Genomic DNA, 9,583 nt, shown 5'->3' with positions numbered 1-9,583 from the left:
ATATATCTCAATAAACATATGGTTTTACTGTATATTGTAAATACAGTATGAAAACCAGCTACATCCAAAGATATTTTTATTATCTAAGGAAAACCATTTTCACCGATTACCAAAAGAATAGTTACATTGCTATGCAAAGTCTAAATGAGGTTTCACTAGTTATGCTCTTGTTTCTATTAAGACAGGAGTAATTACTAATATGAACAAACCCATACTTGGAGAATATTCACCCACGTCCGCAAAATGATGTCTGTTTGAGTCACCAGATACCTGACTGTGTAACCACCCAAAAAGCACACAGACTTGCTCGCTTACATCCTTATCAGACCATTTCCTTGTGTTGTACAGGATGTTTCATAGACATGTGTGTCCCTATGCAAAGTGTGTGCATATGTTTTCAGCTGGTATCCCTAGCTCATGGGAACAATTACCTTAATTGCAAAATGCACTTCAAAGGCAATACGTTTGGTAACAGACATTTTATTTGTGTGGGTTTCTTTGGGTTCCTAAACTATGGCCACCAATTACAAATCTGTTGCAGCACTTAACTGTGAATGCTTCAGCACATAGTTTGTTGTTAGTCCCCATGCAAAATCCCACAAATACCTGCCAGTGAACCCTACCTTATGTAGCTTCCTATGATGGTGTGGCAACAATGCTGCACTTCTCCTGAATTCAGATCAGAGTTGCCACTCATGTAAGCTGGGCCTGCTTGCACTACACTGGGATAAAACGATGTCACAATGGGGATGTGGCTACCAGCATTGTCATTGCTGATTCACAAGCCTGTAACTTGTCAATTAGCACCTTGCCATACCCAGTCCTGCCCACTACTTTTTGGATCAACAACACACCCTCTGTTGCTGAAACCCTCTCACTGTGAGCTGCAGTGCCTGGGAGGGGGAGCATGTGATACCCCAAAAAAGGATTTGGCTCAGTCAAGGAGGGTAAAGGAAGTTTTATTTTTCTTTATAAGGCGTGTACATCACATAGAAACTGGGACTTGTTTAGCCTGTCATACAGCAGCCTTTAGTTGTAATTTAAAATAATGCTTTTAGGCACGATTGACTGCACAAAATATGCAGGATTACCTTACGTATTATAACCGTAACCTGTTTTGTGTGGAGCAATCTTAGCACTATAGGACTCTAGAAATGCATACTGTCGTCGTTCTTCACATGTACACAAATTCCTATACTCCAGATCGGTTCAGTTAATTTTATAATCACATAATCTTTGGCCACAACAGCAGATCCTGTAATTTATACTTTAAACACTGAAATGGGAATCTAACATTAAAGCATACAAAGTAGACCAACTGCATTATAAGGCATTCGGGTCTGCACGGCTGCCTAAATTTGTCCTCTACTACATCATTATAAATAGAACATGTATCTGTGAACTTTTCCAAAGTGTATCCATGTGCACCTGACAGTAAAGTTGCGTTTCCCACAGTTCTAAAAATACCACACTGTACTGACAACAGTAATTCTAGAATGACTGGCTTGCTACACATGACTGCTCGATTCAGTGTTACTGTTCTGACGTGCTGGAAATGACAGGAAATGATTATTCATAGCTTACCGGAACAATGTGCACTCCTCGGCTGTCAGAGGGCTCTGGACACAAACAATTCTTCCTTATACATATCACAAAGTAAACACTTCAATGGTGAAAGAATCTATACTGACCATGAATGTGACATCATCAGCCCTCTCTCTATATTGCCTGAATGTTTTTAGGTTTTTGACCCATCTAGATAGGTTATTGATCTGTCTAGGCCAGAACTTCCCTTTTCTAGGTAAATCTAACCACTATACATCTAGCTATGCATCACATTTTTTTCTATGGCATAATAAAATAGCTCCCAACCGTTTTCGGTATCAAGTTTGACCGTTTTTTTTTTCCCCCCCAGTACTCGCCGATACCGAATACCAATACCGGAAGTTCCATAAAGGAAGCTGGGCTGCGTGTAATGATTCACTGCCCAGCTTCCTGATTAGATGGGAAGCCATCTCGTCACCAGGAAAGCATGGGTCCGGCTTTCTGGCCAATCAGGAAGCCAGGGGGTGGGTAATGACTCGCCGCCTGGCTTCTTGATTGGCCAGCCTTCTGACCAACCAGGAAGCCGGGCGTCCAGTCATTGCACGGGAAGTCGTCTCCATGCTCCCTCGTCACCAGGTGATTGGCCAGCTTCCCAACCAATCAGGAAGCCGGTCAGCTAGTCATTACCTGCCCCCTTGCTTCCTGATTGGCGGGGAAGCCAGCTTCATGCTCCCTGGTGACGAGGGAGCATAGAGCCAGCTTCCCGGCCAATCAGGAAACTGGGCGGCATGTAATGACTTGCCGCCCAGCTTCCTGATACCGGAAGTTCCAATATCGGGATAAGTATCGGGAGCATTTGGGCAAGTACGAGTACTCGCCTAAATACTCGGTATCGGCACCGATACCAGTATCAGTATCATTCCATCCCTAGCAACCATCCTTTAATTGGAAGGATTGTTTTGGAACCAAATCTTTCTGTCCCTCTTTCCTCCTCAGTTGTCCATCCCTCTTTTTGCTCTGATTTACAGATATCTATGAAAAGTTCTATTTAGCTACCAAAGGTGTTATGCACTAAAACCTTCATCCCATCCCTGAGGGGTGTTCACACTAGCCCCTGAAACACGGTGTTGTGACAGTTCTGGTAGTGTGTGTTGTATGCTGGAGCTGTCATCCAATGTGTGCAAAGCCGCACCCAACAGCCAGGACCTCGATGTAAAAAGGTTTATTCCCAGGAATCTAGAATGTTACAAGCATGGCAAGACCCACAGGCTCTGACATGTTTCGCCAAAGTGAAAAATGTCAGAGCCTGTGGATGCTTGTAACATTGTAGATTCCTGGGAATAAACCTTTTTACATTGAGGTCCTGGCTGTTGGGTGCGGCTTTGCATACATTGGATTACTCTGTCAGCCGGCACCCGGCATTTTGGATGGGACTGATGAGTTTGGGCATATGAATGTGAGCAGTATCCTTTTCACAAACTTTTCTATTTCTGAAACTGTCATTGTTTACATTTTTATATGTGTTCCATTCACACCATGACGCAGTGTGATGGGCGGTGCGCTGCGATATAATGCAAACAAATGGAGTGTTCAATGTGTATACTTTATTCAGGTCCCCACACAGTAGCGTGGTGCGATGTGCTGCTGTATGGTGACCTGAGGTGGCTTACAATGTGCTGCGATAAAATGCAGTATGTTTGCATTTTATCGCTGCGCCCCACACATCACACCGGCATTGTGGTGTGAATGGGACCCATAGTAAACAATTGTCTTCTATGTGTCCTTGCGGTGACCTGTGTTGATCCGGTGTGGTACAACACAGGTCACCACTAGATGTGTGAACAGGCCCTTAATCTCCTAATTATACAGTATGCTTTCTAAATTGAAAATCCAGTGTAAGGGAAACGAAATGGTGAAATAAACTATTGTGGGTTTAACCAATCACTTTTGACTTATACATTCTTAATGGTCTGTATAACTGGGGACATGGCAAGGGTGCATCCATTACTTAGATACATTGCACTGGAAGGTGTCCCTCGTCTCACAAAGTGGGGAGGTATGTAGTAATGGGATTTTTCATTTCTGCTGAACAGGACGAATTGTGTGTGGGCATAAATTCCACTCATATCTTTCTCACAGAAAAGGGTCATTATGTTCTTGGGACTATATTGTTTTGGCTAGATCATACTTCTGATTAGGATGTAAGCTGGCAGTTTCTCTGAGAGAAGCAGACAGTGTTATTCAGCGTACACACAGCTGCTTTCTATGGCCTAGAATGTTGAAAGAAAACTTCTAGAGATAGAGATTCTTTATGTAGCCAGCCAAATTTTGAGGGGAGAAAGAACGGTACCATTTGATGCTACTTTTAATTACAAGACTCTTTCATGGCTGATCTTTCACCACCCTTTTTATATTAAACACTGATATTGAAAGTAGTTGAAATGGGCAGGAAGGTAGGTGGAACATGCTAATGCAGTATGTAGGAGAAAGCCTTATTGTATCATGAGGTCTAGGTATAGAGGTAAAATCAACCTTTCAAAAAAATCATAAATGGACACACATTCATAAAAGAAAAAAAATGTGCATTTATTATCTTTTCCCTCTTTCCCTGTCCTAGTGATTCCCAGGGCATCCCTGTAAGCTGAACCCACTGTTTCCCCTCTCTGGAGAGCATTCTTATATTCCTTTAGTAGTAACCAATGGACATTAGTGACAATGCCACTGATTCACTATTGAATTCTTTACAATTCTGTTCCTCAGCCTGGAGATCAATAATGTCTGCTCTACAGCTAGATACTTATGTGCAAGAGTTAAAAGTCTACAGGTGATTCACATCATTATAGAAGATGTTACAGAAGAAATCCAGGATTTTATAAAACGTACATTTGCAGTGGGGCTACCCCCGCAATGCAAGGATTGAGTTTGTTTTGTCGAGGGGGCTCAAATAATGAAGATATGCTCACCTGATTCTTGGTGCTAGTAGCCACCCTCCAGAAGGAATGACAGTGTCAGCACCAATTTAGAGCACACCTATCTTCCCCTCTGATCAGGCTGTGGAATGTCCCTCGATGTCCTCACATCTAATACAAGTCAATGGACCTGCATATGATGTGATGATGTAAGTGGTCCTTAGAGCTCTCTAGCCTGGCAGAGAAGAGGCTGCGGGAACCAGTCTAGCAGCATGGAGGAACCCGGGATCTGGTGGGCATATCTCCTTTTATTTGAGCCCCCTAAACAAAAAGGAGCACTTAACCCATGCAGCATAGGGGTAACCCTGCAGGGTAGGTTTTATAATTCTCTGAGTTCATCTTTAAGGTAAGCAGGTAATGAATTTAGTGCCAAAGTCCTAGAAGGGAAATCTGTTGGTGTGTTTTACTTTAAGATTTTGAATACCGTTTCCCTGTGGGCTTTGTTTCCTTGGAATTTCTGGGCTCTTGATTTTTTCCTTCTAAGATTAGAGGTAACCTTAAGCTAGAGTTATATATCAGGAAGGAGTTCATGTGCTTCTTGGTAAATTCATTGGAACGGTGAGCAGCTGTAGGATCATTGTCTCATGGTAATACTGCCCCGAGTGTTTTGTCAGGCTCATAACTAGAGAAGTATTTTCTCTGAAACTTGTGCACATATTTTTCCAATTATTTGTGGAATCTTGGTGTCATTTGTTTTCCTTCAGGATATAGTGTGTTTATTAAGTTAAAAATGTCACTTTCCATCTGTAAGTAATTGATATCTGAAAATCCAACTTTAAAGCTTTATGAAAGCTGCATGTAAAATGTACTTAATGACGCATTTTTCTATTGCTGTAAATCCCACACCGCTGGTTTTTTGTTATTAGCGAAGGCAACCTGGTCTTTATCTCACATTCCTCAGACACATTTAGAGCTAAGCTCCAGACAGATATAAAGGGGACAAATGAGGGCAGCTCTGTAATCACCATTATTCAAGTAGCTGGATGTGACCTGTTATCAGTCTCTTGCAGGCTCTGTAGAGCAGAGTTGGAGGGTGAGAGGAATAAATATTAGGAGCAAATCAGTCTATTGGCTGGCAAGTAGCATGCTGTTAGGAGGAGGGAACACAGTGACAGAGAGATGAGCTGTGCTACTTGTCTTTTCGCTGTCCAGTCACAGACTGGGGCACATCCAGGACGAGCTGGGCTCAGAGGATGTTTGTTAAACAAGGCCAGGCATCAAAGTAAGGACATCTAGCAACAGAAAACAAGTACTGAGGAGGAAAGCTCTGGATTCAAGATGAATATTTTAACAACTGCTGTTCTTATTTGTTTATCTTTTAAAATGTAGCCACCACTCCAAGCTCGCTCCCGTGATAGACTACAATCTCATGTTTAGTTAACTAATTTAGATGGAGATTGTATCACGGGGGCGAGTTTGGAGCGGTGGCTACTACATTCAGATGATTTGAGGATCTATAGCTGAGTGATACACAAATAAGATACATTTTGTTAATAGCTAAGGTACTTGAATCTTTTTTAAGATTTAATCCCTGAGTTTAGTGTCACTTTAATAAGTGTATAAATGTGACCTAAAGTGCACTAGCTGAATAATGTACTTGTAGATGAACAATAATAGTTACATATTGTTTCTCCAATTGTGTTTTTCAGGTACACCTATGAAGAATACACTCAGACCGCAGACTGGCTTTTGGCTAACACAGATCACCGTCCTACAGTGGCCATTGTATGTGGCTCTGGACTTGGAGCCTTGGGTGAACTGTTGAAGGACCAGGTGGTTTTCCACTACAGTGAGATTCCCAACTTCCCTCAGAGCACAGGTATGTTAACCAGGGTAACAGAAGAATCTGCTCTTGTTTTGTTGTTTTTTAGTGTAATATTTACACTCTGTTTCCTGTATGACTCTTAGATTACTCCACTCTGCTCCTGAAGAAGCGCCTTAGGCGCGAAACGCGCCGAGCCTTACACTACAAGACAATTATCACCCCTTTAAGATCTATTGCTCCCACCTGAGATGTATTAACCTAATGATATCCTCTTTTTCTTGAGTCATAGATGATGGTATTCTTATATATTTAAGACCACGATTATATAGGTTCACCTGATTATGGAGCATAAGGGGTGCTAGGAGTTATTTGCAATCCCTGTTGTTATATGTTTTATATATGCTGCTATGCATATTCACTGATTTTAGTCATTTGTTAATAAATGTATACCTTTTTATATACCCTTATATTACTGAAGTTCCCTTGGCATGTGTCCCCTCTGGAGCCAAAAAACCCCACCTTTCTCTATCCTCTTCTTCTTTTGTTACTAATGTACCAGGGGTTGGTCTCCAGAGAGGAAGGAACTGTGCATCTCCAAACAGTTTTGCTTCTACAGTCCATGGCTAATCCTTTCTCCACTTTCCTCTACTACAGTTCCTGGTCATGCTGGACGTCTTATATTCGGGAACTTGAATGGGAAACCATGTGTGTGCATGCAAGGACGGTTTCACTCCTATGAGGGTTACCCATTGTGGAAGGTAAGAATCCAGGGACCGGAAGTGATGCAATCTGCATCGCTCCCGGTACCATAGAACGGGGAGGGGATCGATGAACGCAAGTTCGTCGACCTCCTCCCCAGCTCCCGGCGGACACCAAGATCGCCGGTCCCGGGCCCGTAGGAAGTCACCGGGAGTCTGTTTAAACAGCCCCGATGCTGGCGACGTACACTGTACGTCGTCAGTCACGAAGGGGTTAAATAAAGGTGTAGAATAGGACATGTCCTGGTAAACAGTGGCAGAATAATTTATTTTATTGCAAAACAATACAAGGAAGTTATTATTATTATACAGGATTTATATAGCGCTAACAGTTTGCGCAGCTCTTTACAATATAAGGAAGACATTACAATCACAATACAATTCAAGACAGGATGGTAAGGAGGGCCCTGCCCTGATGGCTTACAATCTTAAAGGGAGGGGGAAGTGATACATGAGGAGGTAGCTGTGTGGGGATGAATTTCTGATATTTCTGAAGTTCTGATCTTTTTACTTTATTCAGCCAGACTTTGCAATTCCTAGACCAGCTGCATGCTGATATATAAATGAGTTGCTTGTTGCTCTTTACAAGCTCTCATGTGGCATTTATGATACAGAGTATTTTTAAAATCAGTCACCATATTTAACCCAATGAACTGCTACTTCTAGGCAAAAGTCCAACATCCATACTTTATTCCAGAAGCACCTTAGAGATCTCCAGAGATCACTGTTAAGGGTCAACATCAACCCAACTAACTTTATCCTGCACTCCTGGAGACACATGTCACGGTTATAATAAGCTATCGGGATCAGTTTCCATGTCTAGGATAATTCTACAATAAATACCCTTTGTATGGAGTGTGACTTGCACTTAGGCAGTATAGCTCCGGTGGGAAATTCAGTTATTGGTGATTGTTTGACATGGAAATTATAAGCTGCATTAACCTATAATTTATATTTCTTTCAGGTGACGTTTCCAATTCGTGTCTTCCGCCTGATGGGGGTAGAAACACTTATTGTCACCAATGCTGCTGGAGGCTTGAATCAAGACTATAAAGTTGGGGACATTATGGTGATAATGGACCACATCAATATGCCTGGATTTGCAGGACAGAATCCCCTCATTGGTCCAAATGAGGATAGGTGAGCGCAAGTGAAATCACTGGTTTAGTCCTGTTACTATAGTGGACAATATATGACTTTCAAAAAAGAAAATGTAATTATTATATAGCAACAAAGTACTAAAAAAAGTAGATAGGTATGCTGAGCACTGAACTGGACACCTGAACATGCAGCCACTGACACTCTTAAGCACCTATGTGTTCAGTAGCTGCCATAAAGATGATTGCTACATCCTGGCCTGATCCATGCAAAAATGTGTTCTCTTACACCAACCAGTGGCGTAACAATCACCATAGCGACTCAGGCGGCCGCTATGGGGCCCCCGGGGCACAGGGGGGCCCTGCCAGGACATCCCCCTGATGCCGTGTGGGCCGCCTGGGTCGCTATGGCATTTCAGGCTGTTGGCTGTCACTGGAAGCTGTGAGGAGAAACACGCAGCCATTCACATGTGCAGCAGCGCGTACCTCCTCACAGCTGCTGAGTCCATGACAACCAGCAGCTTCGGGGGAGGTGGCTGGGCCTGTCGTTGGCAACGATGGAGGAGGTGGGTCCCAGCGATCGAGGAGGCAGGTCTTAGCGATGGGGAGGCGGGCACGGCGATCGAGGAGGTGGGGCCCAGTGACGGAGGAGGCGGGGCCCACAAGCGATTCATTGAGTAGAAGGAGGCGGACAGAGGAACGACCAGACAGGTAAGATGGCTTGACCGCCCACCTGAGACCCTGCAGAGCTCACCATAGAGCGTCTGGTGGGCTCTGCAGGGTCACCCTCAGGTGGGCTGTTTGGGTTATCAGGTGGACTGATCTAGAAATCACAGAGCCTCATACAAGAATTTGCTACGGGGCCCTGTGATTTCTAGTTACACCCCTGACACCAACAATATGACATAGTGCTTCATCCAGGTTAAAAAAAAGGAATGTATAATCAGCATAATTAATAAGAATTAAGTGTAATTTGAAGGAATAGCTCAGTAGTGCGCAGTGTTTAAATTTCCTAATATATTGCCTCACTTTTCCATCCTTTTATATCTCCAATAGGTTTGGTCCTCGTTTTCCTTCTATGTCTGATGCTTATGACAAAGACTTGAGAAAGCTGGCTCTGGGAGTTGGACAGGAGCTGGGCTATGCAGAGAAAATGAGGGAAGGGGTGTACTGTAGCCTTGGGGGACCTAACTTTGAGACTATTGCTGAATGTCGAATGCTGAACCGCCTTGGGGCTGATACAGTGGGTATGTACTAGTTTTCACTTGAACGCATAGTTCTAAATGTAACAAACTACAAATAGACCACATACGTAGAGGAAACATGATCCTATATGCATGAGTACTGGCGTCAGTCTGACATTCTACAAAGTCATTTACAATTCAGTGTTTCATAAAATGTATCTGTGTTTTATATACAGTATATACTGTATGAATAAATTATATTTAT

At 43.0% G+C, this 9,583-nt stretch overlaps 1 protein-coding gene across 1 annotated transcript in view; it reads left to right on the top strand.

Moving 5' to 3' along the window:
• Positions 1–9,583, top strand: part of PNP (purine nucleoside phosphorylase) — a 19,665-nt gene that overhangs the window by 9,585 nt on the left and 497 nt on the right. The window contains exons 3-6 of the mRNA XM_018558200.1: positions 6,164–6,333; positions 6,934–7,037; positions 8,002–8,177; positions 9,191–9,381. Of these exons, the coding sequence (XP_018413702.1) occupies positions 6,164–6,333; positions 6,934–7,037; positions 8,002–8,177; positions 9,191–9,381 (641 nt within the window). The remainder of the gene's footprint in view (positions 1–6,163; positions 6,334–6,933; positions 7,038–8,001; positions 8,178–9,190; positions 9,382–9,583) is intronic.

The sequence above is a fragment of the Nanorana parkeri genome, unplaced genomic scaffold (genome assembly GCF_000935625.1).
Source record: "Nanorana parkeri isolate BGI_ZX_2015 unplaced genomic scaffold, ASM93562v1 scaffold325, whole genome shotgun sequence".
In the NCBI taxonomy this organism is placed as follows: domain Eukaryota; kingdom Metazoa; phylum Chordata; class Amphibia; order Anura; family Dicroglossidae; genus Nanorana; species Nanorana parkeri.
The sequence above is the reverse complement of the archived record's forward strand: the minus strand, read 5'-3'. Positions and strand labels throughout refer to the sequence as shown.